This window comes from Mesoplodon bidens (assembly GCF_964165515.1).
Source record: "Mesoplodon bidens genome assembly, chromosome: 5".
NCBI lineage: Eukaryota > Metazoa > Chordata > Mammalia > Artiodactyla > Ziphiidae > Mesoplodon > Mesoplodon bidens.
In genome coordinates, this window is record NC_138161.1 from 46,422,152 (window position 1) to 46,441,523 (window position 19,372).

Below are 19,372 nucleotides of genomic sequence, written 5' to 3' on the forward strand. Positions count from 1 at the left end.
GATTTCTACAAAATTTTCATCATAAAGGGGTGATAATATCTGCTTCAAAGGGTAGTTCTAAAGAAGATAAAAGATAGATATGTGAAAAGGTACCTTGGAAACCAGTGATACACTTTTTTTTTTTTCTTCTTCCATACAGTTCCATTTGGTGCTGGTAGGGATTAAGCCATGCTCACATGGCGCGGAGGAATAGGCATAGTTCGAAATAAACTCATTTCTTGTTCAACTGACCATTCATGTGTTCTAAGCCACCTATCCGAGTTGTTTTGTACATTTATTCTCCATTAACCTGGAAAGGAAACCAAAATAGTGAGTCATCCAGCTAGCTTTTCACAGGACTTATTTTCACCAGGGCACTGCCACTTAATTTCACCAAGGGTAGAAACCACAGATTAATTATTAGAATCAGAAAGTGCAGAGTTGGTTTTGGGTGGTCCATCCTCAGAACATTATTATGAGAATTATTCTATTCTGAGGCATTTGTAAGGTACTCAGAATGAGGGGTTACTTTTCTGGGGTTGGACAAATCTTGAGTGAACTGTGTATCAATACCATATCTCATTTGGGGGGTAAAAATAAACTCAGGTCAGTATTAAGTCCTTTTTTTTAAATTTGGGTAAAGAGTATTTTAAATCATCAAAACAGTACTTTATGGCAGAGTGAGTGTGTGTATGTGTGTGAATTTTAATGCTTCTGGGTGTGACAACTGAGACTAAAAAGTAGAGGTGGCTGTTACATACATCAACTGCAATATGATTAGCTTGCATCATCAGTTGTCCAGGATTTGACATTTCACGACTTCATGGTGAAATATTGAAGTGTAAATCTTAAGCTCAGCAATATGAATATAATTAGTTCAACAAACTGGGTATACACGTAGTGAATCAGACAACCATGATCTCTGTTCTCATGTGCCTTTTCTGATTCTTACTGTGAATAAAGATAATATTTGCCTATAGGAGAAATTACTCCACATTTTTGGGAGTTAAATGTGATTTACTTTTTAGCCTCATGTTTTATAAACCTTTAAGTTAAAAAACATAGTCTGAAAAACCACTAAGTAAAATATATGCTCTTATCAAGGAATCCAGGGCAGTTTGCCTGGACATGTAGAATTGTTCTTATACAGGGAATCAATCATTCCAGAGGTTTGTATTGTTTTGGGCTTGCTTTTTCTTTCTATCCCCTGTATCCACCAAAGGACCATGGTGTAGGAACTTGATGGATCACGCTTCCTTAAGGCAGGGAGTCCCTTGGTGTTTTAATGCTCCAGATACAGCCTCCTTTCACATTAGGAAATGGTATTGTGCAAGCCCCGGTTGGTCAGGGGGAATGGGTTTTCTCAGCTTTCTGGTTTTGGCTTCGCTTTGATATCAGACCTAGCAAGGTCAGAGCAGAATGAAATAGCTAAGAAGCAGTTCCTCAGAACTCAGAGACCACCCGTCTCTAAGGGGACCCTTGGGAAAATGAAGGTGAACATCAGCTGCTCAAAGAAGCCTTGTTCTCCATGACAGCCGTGGCAGGAGAGAGGGCGGTGCTGTACATGGTTATCATGATGCACTCTTAGCTACGACGCAGGCCTCTTGGTGCCGGGTGGATCTGTGGGCCATGTTATTTCAAGGCTCCACTGTATTATGAAATATTTATAGGCCTCTCATTTTTTTCTTACTTATTAGAGATCCAAGGCCACTAGTGTTGCAGATTATTATATCTCTGGTCTAAAGGGAATTATAGTTGAGACTTCATGAATTTTCCTTGACAAAAAGGACTAAAGCAGAAATGTAGTTATATAAAGCTGTAAGCTGTGCATTTAAGGTACTCTTCAGTAAACTGAAACCTGTAAGCTGAAATATATGGCACAGACATCTTTCTTCACCATAAATCTTCCACTAATCCCATCATTATTGTCTTCTCTGCCATCTGCTCCTATGGTCTCACAGATACCCTCATGCTCTCTTATGGGCATGTGCTTGTGCTTTCTCCACCTCCCTTTTATTAACTGTGGATCAAGAAGGCTTGGGGAGAGAAAAGGCATAGCCACCACACCTCATACCACTCCAAACTGCCTTCGTGTTTAGCACTAAATTGCTTCTTCTTTTACACATGTAGTCTCACCACAGGGGATAATAATTGCTTGATACAATGGACAAAGACCACGTTTTAGTAGAGGAGGGATTTTGATTTACTCTTATAGGTAGAATTATTTTCCAGGCCTCTGTGTCCAACATCTGATGCAAGAGATGGATGGAAATGATAAATAAATCTTGACACTTCTGGCAAATACGTAAGGGGAAAAAATTGAGTTTAAGGAGAATGTCATCCTTAACATGGATTCCTTGTTAATAAATAAAACACGAGTCTAGTATTCTGCTGAATTTTTATAAGTGCATGAAATGAAAGGTTTTCATTTGCTTTGTGATGATGTCAAGCAACTGTTTTCTGTTTAATTGTTGTGTTGTTGCTCTTATAGCTCAAAGCATTCAGTAAACCAGGGTTCCAAGGTGAATGTATAGATTTTACCAAAGAAATTTCGGATTTGACTTCATCATTCACGCCATGTTCTTTTAAAGTTCTTCGGGGTTGGTAAGTATGCTTATGGAATGATTTCTGCTGTTGTTTACATAACTAAATTTCTTTTAAATTTACAGAGATTTAACTTTATTTTTTGCGTATACAGTGAAATAAACATATTTAATCATTAGTCAACTGCTAATTTGCCTATATGATCTTTGCCCAGCTTGTATTACAAGCTACTGTGAAATTGAATGCTGATTAGCCAACTTTGGGAGCATTTTGGTGGGTTTTTTTTTTTTTCTCATTGTTATCTTAGATTATTTCCTAAATGTTTTGAATGTTTATATTGTGTGTTTACTGTGTAGTACAATAGAATGCTATAAAAATTAGCATTTTTTGTCCAGATAAGACATATTACTCCTAAATTTAAAAAAACCTTTTTGTTTGTTTAAAGTATTCATTGTCCCCATTTCACAGATGAGGATCCCTGATTTAGAGTTAGTTTCCCAAGGTCACACACCAAATGTCAGACCCAGGATTGTTGGGCCGTTTTTTTTTTTTTTTTTTTTTTCTGTATTCTTCCAGCTGTGGCAATGTACTGGACCTTTCTCACATGTATATGAGACTGTATGTGATTCTCAATTTATATTCTAACATATATTCCTTTTTTTAACATCTTTATTGGAGTAGAATTGCTTTACAATAGTGTGCTAGTTTCCGCTTTATAACAAAGTGAATCAGTTATACATATACATATGTTCCCATATCTCTTCCCTCCTGTTTCTCCCTCCCTCCCACCCTCCCTATCCCACCCCTCTAGGACATATATTCTATGTATCATTTTTTTTTTTTTTTTTTTTCTTTTTGCGGTATGCGGGCCTCTCACTCTTGTGGCCTCTCCCGTTGCAGAGCACAGGCTCCGGATGCGCAGGCCCAGCGGCCATGGCTCACGGGCCCAGCCGCTCCGCGGCATATGGGATCCTCCCAGACCGGGGCACGAACCCGTATCCCCTGCATCGGCAGGCGGACTCTCAACCACTGCGCCACCAGGGAGGCCCAATGTATCATTTTTTATTATTATTTATTTATTTATATTTTTTGCGGTACGCGGGCCTCTCACTGTTGTGGCCTCTCCCATTGCGGAGCACAGGCTCCGGACGCGCAGGCTCACTGGCCATGGCTCACGGGCCCAGCCGCTCTGCGGCATGTGGGATCTTCCCGGACCAGGGCACAAACCCGCGTCCCCTGCATCGGCAGGTGGACTCTCAACCACTGCGCCACCAGGGAAGCCCTATCATTTTTTATTGTGGTACAATATGTATAACATGAAATTTATCATTTTAGCCACTTTTAAGTGTATGTATCTTTACAGTGGCATCTCTGTATGTCAAGTATCTACCTAATAACTCATCAAAGTCTCTCTTCTCCCTTCAAAATATCTTGGATTCATCCGTTCTCCTCCGTTTCTCTTGAACTGGTAGAGACAGGGGTCCTATCTTCCACTTGAGGAATTTCAGTCCCCTAATGAGCCACACTCCAGTGTCATCTTTTTGTTTTTTAATCAATTAATTAATTAATTAATTTTTTGGCTACGTTGGGTCTTCTGTTGCTGTGTGCGGGCTTTCTCTAGTTGTGGCAAGCGGGGGCTACTCTTCGTTGTGGTGCGCAGGCTTCTCATTGCAGTGACTTCTCTTGTTGTGGAGCACAGGCTCTAGGCATGCAGGCTTCAGTAGTTGTGGCACACGGACTTCAGTAGTTGTGCTCATGTGCTTAGAGCACAGGCTCAGTAGTTGTGGCGCATGGGCTTAGTTGCTCCGCGGCATGTGGGATCTTCCTGGACCAGGGCTCGAACCTGTGTCCCATGAATTGGCAGGCAGATTCTTAACCACTGCACCACCAGGGAAGTCCCCCAGCGTCATCTTATTTCCAGTGTTTACCACAAACCAATCATAGCCCAGCTATTTGTCCCCAAATCCAGCTTAGTATTTTACTACTCTTCTTTAAATCCCAGTCATTCTCTAATACCAGTCAGATCAAGTTCAAACTCTTCCTTTTCCAGGATTTACCGTCAATGAGTCTCATTTTCCATATCCATGCTCCATTCTGTCCTTGTACTGTCCTCCTTTCCTCCTGTCTTCGGGCATTTCCTCAGCTGTGTGTTCTCCTCCTTACCCTCTGTACCAGGGGTCAGCAGACTTTTTCTGCAAAGGGCCAGGTAGTAGATATTTTCAGTTTTGTGGGCCATACAGGCTCTGTCCCAGCTATTCAGCACTGCCACTGTAGCACCAAAGCAGCCTTAGGCAATACATAAACGAATGAGCATCGCTGTGTTCCAGTGAAACTCTGTTCATGGATATCGAGATTTGAATTGTATGTAATATTCACATATCACAAAATCTTCTTTTAATTTTTTAAAACCATTTAAAAATGCAAAAATCAGTCTTAGCTTGTGAGCTGTTGGAAAACTGGCTATGAGGTGGATTTGGCCTACATGCTGTAGTTTGCTAATCCCCGCTCTGTATCAAAGGTGGTAGGTTTCAGGTAAATCTAGCAGATGTTATTTGGTTGGCCTACACACTACGTTTTAAAAGTTTTTTGTATCAATACTTAAGTTTAGAATATTTTTCAGAAGAATCTGTTTTTCACCTTCTCTTTAAAAAATCAGAAGATTTGGAAACTCTGGGGAAACATTCACCTTTGGTGATAATTAGCTGGTGTTGAGTAGAGGCATATGTGCTCCCCAGTGTACCATAGGATATATTGCCAATTATTTTTCATCTGGTACACTACTCATTTATATTACGTGCCTGACCTCCTGCAGGTACGTAACGTCGTGAGCCCTGCTTAATACTAACCTGCATATATGTTTTTAAGGTTCAGTCCATTCTCATTCCCTCTGTTAACCTTCTTGATTAACCCTAAATCAAACAGTCTTTTCCCTTTCTGATTTCCTATAACTCTTACTACTTTGAACCTCTCTGTATCTGTTACTGTTTTTATACTTACTTCCAAGAAGGGTATGAAAGTTTTACAATGTGAAAACACATAAAGTAGGACACGGTTAGTTAAATAGATTATCTGCAACTCTTTAGTGAGAAATATGTATATCAAGGGCCTGAAATAGTCTTGTTCCTAGTATTTGACTCTGAGTTTTCTTCTCTAAGAAAAAAGAAAGTATTTTGCAAAATATAGTTTAAATTTTCTGATAAAAGGAAGCACTGAAGTTTTTTTTGTTTTTTGGAGGGAAATGTTTTTGTCCTAGACACTGAAGTCTAGGACAAATTAGTCATATGTATTGCTTCATGTAGGAAATGTGTATGTTATTTACTTATAAATAAATGTATATATAATTTATACATATTTTTCAGTATAATGTGTGTGTGTGTATATATATATATATATATAATTTATATACACAGTTGTCCCTTGATATCTGTGAGGGATTGTTTCCAGGAGTCCCCACATATACCAAAATCTGTGGATGCTCAAGTCCCTTATATAAAGTGGCTGACTACAGTCGGACCTCTGTATCTGCAGGTAGGAAACCTGTAGATACAGAGGGCCAACTACATACAAAATGTACATTTTATTTACATATTTTATTTAGGTTTATGTGTAATTTATTAAACTATAGTTTTTATAAAAGAATACAGGAACCATGGTGATTGTTTAAGTACGGGGGATGCTTCAGAGATGAGGATTTGAGCCCAGTTCACCCCTATGTAATCTTAAGCAAATTGGACCATCTCTCTAAACCTCAGTTTCCTCCTCTGTAAATGTGGGCTAATAACAGTACTTACCTCAAAGGATTCTTTTTTTTTTTTTTATAAGAAACACTTTTAATTTTATTTATTTATTTATTTAATTTTTGGCTGTGTTGGGTCTTAGTTTCTGTGTGACGGCTTTCTCTAGTTGCGGCGAGCAGGGGCCACTCCTCATCGCGGTGCGCGGGCCTCTCACTGTCGCGGCCTCTCTTGTTGCAGAGCACAGGCTCCAGACGCGCAGACTCAGTAGTGTGGCTCACGGGTCTAGTTGCTCTGCGGCATGTGGGACCTTCCCAGACAAGGGCTCGAACCCGTGTCCCCTGCATTGGCAGGCAGATTCTCAACCACTGCGCCACCTGGGAAGCCCTCAAAGGATTCTTATAAGAACTAAATAAATAACGCACATAAGGGCTTAGCTGCATTCCCAGCACATTGAAAAACCTATCGGAAATATTGGCTATAAAATGCTTATTACATAGGAGACATGGCAGTAAATTTTGTCACAGAGCATTTCTGTGGTTATCTAAAGTTAACCTCGTATAGCTAGAGCACAGTTCTGGTGATCTTAAAATACAGAGCTAGAGCTTAAACACACCAAAGCTAAAGTAGTAACAGTCAGTTAACTTCTCCCTTGTGCCCCTTCTCTCCAAAATGGCATGTCTTAGCCGAGCTTTTGATGAGTGCTATATTGAAGATAATTTGCTATGGAAGATTCTAGAGGGTTCATTTCTTTTTAAAAATCTCCGCTTGCCATCAGCTATGCAGGTGACAGGTTTTAAATACTGTTGTGTGAGTTTAGGAGTCTAGCTTCTAACTCAACCTAGACTGAAAGCAAACTCATCATTAAGGGTACAAATTTTGGTTTTTCTCAAAAAGAATTTCTAATCTGTTAAAGTACTTAATAATTACTATAATTTGATCCCAGGTTTTTATACTGGAAAGCACTGAATGAAGTTAATGTCTTTAGCTTACAGCAGATGTTTTTTTTCAAATTTATTTAATAGTTGGGGGAATCTTGGGCAAATCCCCTAACTTTTTTACCTCACTGGTTTCTACCTCATAAAGTAATGAGTACGTGGTGAAATAACGCATGCAGAGTACCTCGTCTGGCACGTGGTAAGCAGTCAATAGGTGACAGTAGTAGCTTTTTTTTTTTTTTTCCCAAACCAACTCTGGGTATTTGCTGCTGACCAGCACCAGGAATTTTGTGTCCTACTCCTACCCTGGCTCCCACTGCATGGTGACGAGTCAAACTGCCAACTGATGCACTTTGACTGAATGTTCCACTGCTTGGTTTTTCAGCTGGCTCCTGTATTACCAAGAGGACATTTCTAATCATCAGTGTGTGTTAGAAGAAGGGCTGTATGCTGACCTTACGTCCTGTGGCTGCCCAACATCTAGAGTCAGATCCCTCAAGCCCATTGACTATGTAAGTACTTCGCTGATGCATATTTATAAGACTTTTTCTTGTCCATTTTAATTACCGTGAATGATAACATGAAGTTGGAAGAAATAATACAGGGGAAAATATAAAAATTTAAGTAACTTGCTTGAAGATTGTAAAATTGAGATTCACTCATGAAATCCAACTAATGAAAGATTGATTTTTGTTGTTGTTGCACTGCGCAGCTTGTGGGATCTTAGTTCCCTGACCAGGGATTGAACCCTGGCCCTCGGCAGTGAAAGCACTGAATCCTAACCACTGGACCACCAGGGAATTCCCAAGATTGATATTCTTCTTCTTTCTTTGTTTTTTTTTTTTGATCAGAATGCAAAATTTAGGAAGTAGAGTAATATAGCCCTGAGCTTAAATGAATACTTTAACGACTTTGGGTGACATTGACAAAGTTACTTAGTTTCCTCATCTATGAAAGATAGTAGTACTTTGTAAGGCCACTGGGATATTAAATGTGATGGTGCTTGTAAAATGCCTAGCACATGGTGAGCGCTCAATAAGTATTAGCTATTAGTATCGTGGCTGTAATTGGTAGAGCTGCTTCATAAAAATAATAACCTGATCATTTTATTATTCGGCTAGATAAGTCACATGACAGCTTGCCTGCTACTTAGGTTTGCAGTGTTACTTTAAGTCATGGAACACCATTGGTATTGATTTCAAACCTTGTTTTGGGGGAACTCGGGCTTTCCTGCCTAGAGTGTGCAGAGTTATCTGGGTCACCTTGGAGGCTTACATTTATAGAGTAAGTAATTTCTCCTTTCTATCATATTTACTCAGAATTTTAAGTGTGAGAAAAACAGGATAGCTATTCTGGGACATTCATTCCGGGTTCCTAGTTAGTAGTGTCTTTGCAGAGGAAGTAGTAAGGATCTGGAATATTTTTAAGATGTCTAGTTATGATGATTCCCTAGGAGCATTTGGTCAAAGCTGAGATTTACACAATGATGACTAGAAGCCCTACATGGTGACAGGAGTGACTCAGTCAGATCTTTCAACCAGAGCTGACTCCAGGAGTGACGATCATACTCAGGATCTTCGATCCCAACCTCAGCAATGTAGTCTTTTTTTTTTTTTTTTAAGATTTATTATTTATTTATTTATTTTTAATTTTTAAAATTTTTGGCTGCATCAGGTCTTAGTTGCGGCAGGCGGGCTCTTTATTGCGGCACACGGGCTTCTCTCTAGTTGTGGCGCGCATGCTCCAGAGCTCATGGGCTCTGTAGTTTGCGGCACGTGGGCTCTCTAGTTGAGGCGTATGAGCTCAGTAGTTGTGGCTCATGGGCTTAGTTGCCCCGCGGCATGTGGGATCTTAGTTCCCTGACTAGGGATCGAACCCGTGTCCCCTGCATCGTAAGGCAGATTCTTTACCACTGGACCACCAGCGAAGTCCCAGCAATGTAGTCTTATTTCAAGGCATTCCTGGAGAGAGTATTCTTGGTATCAGGGTAAAAATAGAGTCTTGGCTGAGGAACAAGAATAAAAATAGAGCCTCGGTCTCTCTTAGTGACCTTTAGACACCAACTTGGAAAGACTAGGTGGCTACTGATGCTTCCTGTCTCTTGGAGGAAAACTGGATTTAAAAAAAAAAAAAAAAAAGAATGTGTTTTGGTCAGTCTCTCCAAGTATTGATAAGCCTGGAAGAGGCATGGGAAAGTAGTCTGCATTTACTGGGAAGGGAACTTTTTAGCAATTTTTAGTGGTCAAACTAGCAGACAGATACTTAGGTGCTCCAAATGAATGGTATTACTATTTTTGTTTGAGCAGTTACATTTCTTCCACATTCATGAAGTCAAAAATAGATAGTTAAAATTAGGAGTAAAAATACAGACAGAGAAAAGAAACATCTCTACATAAGTTGAACTATGCAGTTGCATGTCCCTGGTTTGGTCCTGTGGAATCCAGGCAGTGTAGATGAAGGTGCCTCTTGGAAAGGATTTGAGAGCTATAGCCTTTTCACTTCAAGAACTGATTAAAGAGTGTATTCAGTTTATGTAAGGAGAGCATATAAGTTTTCTTAATGCCTTTACCAGGTATGTTTTGAATCTCTGAAAGGTCTTTGTTGAAGCCATGTTTAGGCAGTAGGTTTGGTGGTGAAATGGAAGGAATATGGGGTGACGTAGAGCATCCCAGTAAAGATCTGCAAGCTGACCAGGCGGCAGCCTCAACAGGTAACATTTCCTTGGTGAAGTCAACCATGCTTCACCCTGGTGGCCCTGAAACCCTGAGTTGATCAGACCTAGGAGATTGATAGGTAAACCAGAAGGCCAACCTGGTAATTTGTAGTAGGTGGATTCTAGTGGCTAGAATACTTGAGAATTCTGTCCTGGGCATTTTTCTGCCTCTCTGGAAGAACCCAGGAAATGGAATTAGTCATCAGATGTTTTAAGATTTGGATAAAATTAGGTAGATGTCTTGAGTAGTTTACCTAGGCTAATATTCCCCACAAAAGAGACTCCACCACCCCACCTCCCCAGTTGTTTGCATTCTCCAGATTCTGTTTCTCCTTTCCTTGGAAAATTCTAGACATACTGTATCTATCCTGCTTCTCTGATTACTTTCACAGTCCTGTCCCCCTACTGTGTTCCTACTTAGGAATTGATATGCCTTTTTCTATAGATTGGTTAATACTACTGCCCATGCCACAATCCAGTGTGATTCTGGATTCATTGTGGGAAATGTTACGTCCAGTTGAGTTAACTTTACACGTATATGAGCTAAATTTTTTATTTTTGCTTTTATTAGTTAAAACTGCAGAATTATGAGGGTGTTGCTTGTAGTTGGCATTCCCAGACATGCTGTGACTTTTAGTGTTAAAGTGTCATAATGGTATAGAATTGAGGAATCCTAACACTTCATCTTCATACAAGATCAGTATGTCTTGCAAATGACAGTTTGCTCCAGGCTGATTTCTATCTGTGCAGACATATGTTACATTCTAGAGGTCCATGGATGCATAATTTGCAGTTATTTTACTGTGAAAGGAGCTGCGAGCGTAGTTTACAGTTCTGCTTTTCACTAGTGTGACCTTGTACAAATCACCTAATTTATTTTGACCTCAGTTAACTCATCTGTAAAAAAAACTGTTAGAACAGGTATTTTTACATCTTTGACAGCCTCCACTTCAACAGAATAAGTATCCTGGGTATATTTCTAATTGGACATGAAAAGCAATGTGTCCAGTCTTAGGCCTCACATGGTCTGAGGGAATAAGATGGTATGTTAGCTTTCAATAAGGTTATGCCAAATAACAGTCCCCAGAACAGTTGATGAGGGGCTAGAGGTGGGTGGGGAACATTAAGTAAAATGTTTTTTAAGATTGGTCTAGTAGTGTGTGGGGTAACCTGCTTTTGTTGCGTTTCCATGGGAGCAGCAGTCTTCCCATTACTTCTTTAGTGTCTCCATGGTGGCTTGGCATGGAAGTTGGCCTCCTTTGAAGTATAATCCAATCCTGGTAGCTATAAGCAGGCAAAGCAAAAGAAGCATTGTAACAAGAGGTTGTAGAAAAAGTTCAAATGAAATTTATGACTGTGATGACATAAATGATCTTAAAAGGTAGAATAAGAATTGGCGAGACAATAATTCATTCTGTGCAAGAGTAATGAATAAGGGAGGGGTACAGCTATAAATAGAAGAGGACTGTAAATCCAGCCACAGATGAAAGGAAGCAATGACTTTATAAAGTGTAGAGGAGTTTGGTTACTTTTAAATTTTCAGATGAACTCATATATAGTTAATAGCAGTAACTACTGTGTACATTTTGAACCTGAAGGCCAACAAAAACCTACAGTAAACATCATACTTCCAAGTGGGATATCTGAAGCATTTCCTTTTAAATTCAGGCAGAAGACAATGATCTCTACTGTCACCACTTCTATTCAACATTATTTTGGAGTCCTAGGCACTTTAATAAGATTAAAACCAAAAAAGGTATAAAGGAAGAAACAAAATTGTCAAGAATATCCACAGACAAGTTATTAGGATTAATATGAAATCTTTAAAAGTTGCCGATTACAAGATAAATATCAATTAAAATATAGGATACTTAGAAATAAATCTAACATAATGCAAGTAAGTTCTTTATGAGGAAAATTGTAAAAACTTTCTTGAAGGACATAAAAAGATGGAGAGAGATTTTATAGATGAAAAGACTCAATATTGTAAATATTTTGGTCTTCCCCAAATTAATAAAATTTCAGGCAGAATGCTTACAGAATCTTTTGTCTTTTGCAGGGGTGGTGGTAAAACATGACGAGCTCCTTCTAAAATTAATTTGGCAAAGATAGGGGTTCAAAATAGCCAAGATTATTTTTAAGAACAATAGGCAGGATCACTTGTCCTACCAAATATAGATATTGCATTATTCATCAGTAATAATTAAGGTAGTGAGTATTGGTGCAAGGAGAGACCAATAGAAGAGTGGGATAGGAGAGCATAGAAACTGACCTACATGAATAATGGAATTTGGAAGGTGACAGAAATAGCATTTCAGTGGGGCTATTATGAAAGACGGTTGGCCCTTTACATGGAAAAAGATACCATTTGAATCTTGCTTTATTCCAAACACCAAAAATAAACTCCAGATGGATTAATGGCAACCTAAATGTGAAAAACAAACCTGAATGAAATGTACAGTGCCGGGCATATAGTTAGTAATTACGTGATACCTTTGTAAGGTGACAGATGACAACTCGACTTCACGGTGATTGTTTTGGAATGTGTAGAAATATTGAACCACTATATTGTGCACCAGGAACTAACATGGTGTTGTAGGTCAATTATACTTCAAAAACAAACAGACAAACAAACTCATAGAAAAAGAGGTCAAAAATAAAAAAAGAAAAAGAGGTCAGATTTATGGTTAACAGGGAGTGGGAGGTGGCGGAGGGGGAATGGGATGGCAGTTAGTCAAAAGATGCAGACTTCTAGTTATAAGATAAATAAATACTAAAGATGTAATTTGTAATATGATAAATAGAATTAACACTGCTATATGTTATATAAGAAAGTTGTTAAGAAAGTAAATCCTAAGAGTTCTCATCACAAGGAAAAACAATTTTTTCCAATTTCATTTTGTATCTATATGAGATGACGATTATGTATCTATATGAGATGAAAGAGGCTTTTATGAGGGGCATTACAGTTCACTGGAGAAGAGTTTGGTTTGAGAGTCTGACAGACCATTGCTCACTAAACTTACTGTGGTCCTCATTTCACAATGTATGTAGGTCAGATCTTTGTGCTGTACACCTTAAACCTGTACAGTGTTGTGTGTCAATTATGTGTCAATAAAACTGGAAGAAAAAAACAGAAGAAAATATGGAAAACTATGCTAATGTTATTGGAGTAGGATGGATTTAAACGCAAAACATACAAGTCAGTAGTAAAAGGCAAGTGTATCAGTTTCCTGTTGCTGCTGTAACAAGTTACCACAAATTTAGTGCTGAAAACAACAGAAATGATCTTACAGTTCTGGAGGTCAGAAGTCTAAAATAGGTCTTACTGGGGTAAAATTACGGGGTTGGCAAGGCTGCATACCTTCTGGGAGACACTAGGGACGAATCTGATTCTTTAACTTTTCCAGCTTCTAGAGGTCCCCAGCATTCTTTGGCTCATGGCCCTCTTCCATCTTCAAAGTTTATCACTTCAAATTCTGTTCTCTATCCTCTGTCTCTGACCCTCTTATAAGGACCTATGTGATTATATTAGGCCTATCTGGATAATCCAGACAAATATCCCCATCTCTAGATTCTTAACTCTTAATCACATTTGCAAAGTCCCTTCCACTATATCAGCTAACATATTCATAGGTTCCAGGATTAGGATGTAGACCTCTTTTTGGTTGGTGGTGGGGGGAACATTAATTACTGAGCCTACCACAGCAAGCCACAGACTGGAGAATATATTTTCAGCCCTTATAAGCTACAAAGGTTTAATGTATAGAATATAAAAAGAACTCTTTCAAGTCAACTGAAAAAAAAAAGAAAACCTATTTTAAAAATCAGCCGACTATGAATAGGCAGTTCATAAATGTGAGAAAATGGCTAATAACATACAAAGGATGTTAAACCTCACTAGTGATCCAGTAAATGCAAATTATCAATAAAATAGTAATTAGGTAGCATTACCTTACTTCAGGTACAAACATTGGAAGATCTGACAATACCAAAGCTTAGTTTGGTGGCAGAGAAGTGGGATTATTCGGACAAAGCTAGTGGAAGGAGTATCAGTTGCTATGAGGGAAAAATAAGGATGTTTGTTGCAGCATTGATGGATGAAACAAACTATAGTACAGCACAATCATAAAAGGAAATATAATATATTAAGTGAGGTTCATGTGTTACTAAGAATGTTACAGTAAGATATATTTCTGTGAAATTTAAAAACAAAGGATGTATAAAGATTCACAACTTCAGCATAGTGGTTACTTCTAGGGAGGGGGGAAAATTAAAATTCATCTGTACATGTTATGTTTTTACTTGTTTATACAATTTGATATAAATATAGTAAAATTCAAATGTATTACTTCTGGGTGCTAGATACATGATCATCTAGATATTATTTATTCTTTTTGAAATGTATTATAACTTTTTTTTTAAAGGAAGAAGATCAGTTAGAAAGGTAGGCCTGTGATGAAACTGATTTTCTAAGCCAAGTGAAAGAGGCTTTTATGAGGGGCATTACAGTTCACTGGAGAAGAGTTTGGTTTGAGAGTCCGACAGACCATTGCTTGTTAGCTGAGTGACCCTGGGCATGTTTCTGATCACTCTATGCCTCACCTTTCTCATCGACTAAAATGAGGATTACATGAGCTAGTGCATATGAAGCCTTTAGCACATGAAAACACTCAATAATATTATAATAGCTCATAGACAAGAATTAATATTTGTTGTGCAACATCAAGATTTGATAAGACTGAAAGTATTTATGTGATTTTGTTTTAAATGGGCCAAACTTAGAAGATTCCGGATTAGAGTCTCATTAGAGATTTATGAGCCTTCTATTAAATCTTCATCACTGCAGATACGTTTTTGCCAGCACACTGTTTGGTATTTCTCTGGATTGGAATGGTATTTGAGGTGCACATTATGGTTACTTTCCTTGAATTCAGTCTAGTTGTTCATAGTTTTTTAGCCATGGTTCACTTGGCAAAGATTAGGGTGAAGTGATATTGTTGGGCTATACAGATATGGCTGTTCTTAGTGGCTGTTTGCTTAGATATTTTTAAAATAAAATAACATGTTATACTTAGAGTCTAACCAACTAACATAATCTTAAGGTAATATCAACACCTTTTCCATACAAGCAGTGATTTGAAACTCAAAGAACTATACAATGCTAATGTACAGGTCTCTATGGTTTTGGGGTTTTTTTTTTTTTTGTATGTAAATAAATGAGCATGTTTACTGCCCAAAGGGAAAGAGCCAGGAAAAAGTGGAAGGTGGAAATGTCAGAGACAGATGATATGGGACAGAAGAATTCCCCTGGACTTGGCAACTGGAAATACCTCAAAGAGTGAAGATCTGGTTAAGGCAGATAAGGATGTAAAGTGCTGAAAAGCAGTAGAGATGATAGCTAACTTTGTTACTCTGGCAGATGAGGCTGCAAAGCCCTTTGGAGATCAGAACGTGAAGGGCTTTGTATACCATGAAAGGAAGTTTTGGACACTTCCTGTTAGAGATCAGAGCTCAAGAGCTTCCTTCCATCTCAGTGTTTGAACTTGTTTAAGTATCCCAGGCACTTGGCAAATTATCTGGCATGCAAGAAAAATTCAGAAATGTTTGCTAAATTGAATAATTTCTTCTTTCTTCTAAGCAATGAGAAGTAAGGCAAAATTTTATCAGATGCTTTGTTTTTAGTATTAATAGTCAACAAACTGTCCAAGTAATTTTCACCTCTGTTCTCAGTTCCAGAATGGCCTCTTTTTCTCCAGTAAATGTGGTCTTTGAATGGGATGTTCCCTTTCATTATGTTTTTGTCAGAGGTCTCTCTCCCACCCCCGCCAACTCCCCCCTTTTAGTCTAACACAGACTCTAACTAGAGATATTCTGTGTGATTACACAAACCATGCTTCTAGGACCCCAACATATTTCCATTTCAAAAATCTTTTGACTATGTGCTTTCAAGTTATAGTTTATGTACTCCCTGGAGTGAAAAATTGAAGTCTTGGTCTCATGTTGACACTGAGCTAACCAATGTAATTCAATATTTGCTTCGTCTTTAAAATTAGGAAAAGACCATTTAACAGACTTCATTCCACCTCCAAGACTTGCTATATGGATAAAAAAATAATGAAAAAAATGTATAAAGTACATATGTTCTCTTTACCATCTTGCAAACTCATGCAATTGATGATTAGGGAAACTAATTCACCCCCATTGTTAAATACTATTCAAGCTCATATTCAAGTCTGTATAGTTTTAAGAAATGTCAAAAATTAGTAGTTAGATTTAAACATTTTATCCAATATATATTGAAGATGTGTTCATATAAATGTAATTCTTCTAGCAGAGTACCTATACCCAGGTCTCAGAGCTTCAAATTTAGATGGTGTACACACTTGCTAAGTTGATGGGATAGGTAAGAATGGGGTCATAGATATTACCCTGATGAGCAAGATGAAGTCAACTGCTTCAGGTAATGTCACACATGCCAATCAAAAATATTCTACATGATAAAATTACTTAGAACATTTTAGAACTATAGTGGAGGGGTTAAGAACACAGCCTCTGAGGCCATTCTGTCTAGTTTCAAATGCCAGCTCCTTTATTTACTGTATGTGACCTGTGCCTTCATTCTTCATCTGTAAAGTGGAGATAATAATGGTACCCATGTCAAAGGAAAGTTGCATGGATTAAAGGAGTGAATACAATTCTACAATTCCTAACATGAATGTATTTTGGGATTTGGAATTTTTCACATTTTAAACAGTAATATGGTTCATAGATAGCATATAAGACAATAACCCCAGAAACGTTCTGGGCAACGCCCCATAATTAAACACATTTCTGTTGCTGTAGCAAAATATAATCATGGCTACACAAGTTGGATAAATATTATAGTTTTCTACTTATTCAGATCAGATTTTGTTGCCAAATGAATTAGGTTAAAAAAATTGGGATATATATGTATATGTATATATACACACATGTATATATATATCCATCCATTCACAATCCCTTCTATATAGTTTGTGTGTGTATGTATATATGATGCCCAGCACATATTAAGTGTCATGTATATTAGTTCTTACTATTATTGTCATTTAAAATATTATTTTAGTTGATGGAGTGATGTTTTCTTTTCATTTATACAGTTTAAGTATTCTTTTCCTTTCTTAACCACAGCCTCCTTTTAGAGGCTGTATCCTCTTTGCATGGCTTAGACTTCACACGGCAGGAATGTCCTTTTCCTGCTGACACCTAAGAGCCTTTGGCCCCAAATGGTTGGCTGTCTTCTAAGTTAGCATGGACTGAGGCCAAGAGATTTGTAGAGCTCAAGTTGTAATTAAATTCTGGTGGCTTCTGTTGTCCTTGGAAAGTTCAGATTACTCTGTCATCTTCAGCTTTAAAGACTGTTAATAGTGTATATATACTCTTCCTACTTTCATATTTGGAAAATGTATCAGAAAAATAAGATTTTAACATAGTTCTTTAGTGCTGTTTATTTCTGAATGATTGCCTTCCTAATCTTCCTAACCTTTAGGTACATTTATAAATCGAGTACATTTATGAATTTAAGTACAGTTGACCATTGAACAACACAGGGGTTTAGGGGTGCTAACCTCCCCATCTCCACCCTCTATAGGCAGTGGAAAATCTATGTACTATTTCTGCCTCAAGACAAAGGAATTGATAAATGTCTCACCCAAGGGCAGGAAGGTGAAACAATTTGGATAGAATCAGGACTCGAACCCAGTTCTTTTGATTCCATATATTGTGAGCTCTAATGAACACAAACTTTCCCCAACACTTAGTTAATTTAAAGAACTGTAAAATGAAAATACAGATACTAAATTTATTGGAAAAAAATCCACGTTCAGGTGGATCTGCACAGTTCAAACCCATGTTGTTCAAGGATCAACTGTGTATTTATAAATTAAGACCATTTAAGTAAAAATAATTTATATAGAGAAAAGTTAAGTTAAATATATATCTCAAACCTCTAAAGAGGGAATGACTTTAAGCTCAGAAACAATAGATGTTCACAAATGAAAAGTTTGATAGATGGGACCACATGATGATATCTCGGTGTTGTTCATGGAAAGGAGGGAGGTTTGTCCATGCCTGTTAGTCATGTTTCCTCCTTGGTTAATGCTGTTGGTTTGTGTTCTTTGCCCATTTATGTACTGGGTCTCTTAGAGGATCCTTACTGATTTATGTAAACTCATAAAAATATCTTCAGTCATTTTCTGCAATTTTTTCCTCAATCTTCCTGCACGATCTTTTTTTTTTTTTTTTTTTTTTTTTTTTTGCGGTACACGGGCCTCTCACCGTTGTGGCCTCTCCCGTTGTGGAGCACAGTCCCTAGACACGCAGGCTAAGCGGCCATGGCTCACAGGCCCAGCCACTCCGCGGCATGTGGGATCCTACCGGACCGGGGCACGAACCCACGTCCCCTGCATCGGCAGGTGTACTCTCAACCACTGCGCCACCAGGGAAGCCCCTGTATGATCATTTTTAAAACAATTTTTGAGATCCCCTCCATCAGATTTTGCATTGTTATCGTAAGATAAATTTCTTGATATAGAATTGCTAGATTGTCTTTGAAATGGGGAGTGAATTTGATGCAATTTGAGTGATAATGGTAGTCTTTTAAAAAAATAAAATAAAATAAAAAACGCCTTTGTGGACATTCCAACAAAAGGAAGATGAAAAATGTACACAGGACCTATTTTCTTAGAACATCACTTAGCATTTAAGTTATATCCTCACATAAGATTTTAATTTTTCCCTGTGGAATACAAAACAGTTACCTCCTGTCAGCGGTAAGTGCCTGTAATGTAAGTGCCACTCTCACCACAGCAAACTCTTTACTGAGGAGGGTGTTGCTGATGGTTGATCCTGAGCCCAGTCCAGGCTCCTTGCCTGGCCGCCCTTCCTTACTAATTGGTAACTCAGCAAGTGGAGGTAAGCTGAAATGCTTTTTTATTAGCTTAAGGGTGAGAATGTTGGGAAAAGGCCAGCAATGAAGTCAGGGGCTTCTCTGTGGATTTTGACTGTCCACTAATTTTCAGTCACCAGTTTTAGTGGGTAATTTAGAGCCTGCTATCGGCTGCATTTCTAAACTACTGCTGTTCTGGACCCTCCTATAAGGACATTTCTTCTATAAATTGTTGGGATGCTTCCAATTTTTATTTTGCAGAGAGCAGAAGAGAAGCCTGATCTTGTCTGCAGTCACTCAGGAACTCAGTGGCTTGAGATGAATTTCCATTCCTGACCCAGTTTATGTTGTTTACTGAAGGAAAATCAGTGCTCCCGGGCAGTGTTTTTATGCTTAGCTACCGTCTCACTGCACACAGTGACGCTTACCTTCTTTTCCAGCATCCTCTAACCCCTCAATCTGCACTATCTGATACCATAGCACTAGCCACATGTAGTTTCTGTGGGTTTTTTTTTTGCGGTACGCGGGCCTCTCA

At 38.3% G+C, this 19,372-nt stretch overlaps 1 protein-coding gene across 1 annotated transcript in view; it reads left to right on the top strand.

The window, feature by feature from the left end:
* The window catches only part of CRYBG3 (crystallin beta-gamma domain containing 3), a 115,290-nt gene that overhangs the window by 75,043 nt on the left and 20,875 nt on the right, over positions 1-19,372 (top strand). The window contains exons 16-17 of the mRNA XM_081235087.1: positions 2,471-2,583; positions 7,581-7,707. Of these exons, the coding sequence (XP_081091213.1) occupies positions 2,471-2,583; positions 7,581-7,707 (240 nt within the window). The remainder of the gene's footprint in view (positions 1-2,470; positions 2,584-7,580; positions 7,708-19,372) is intronic.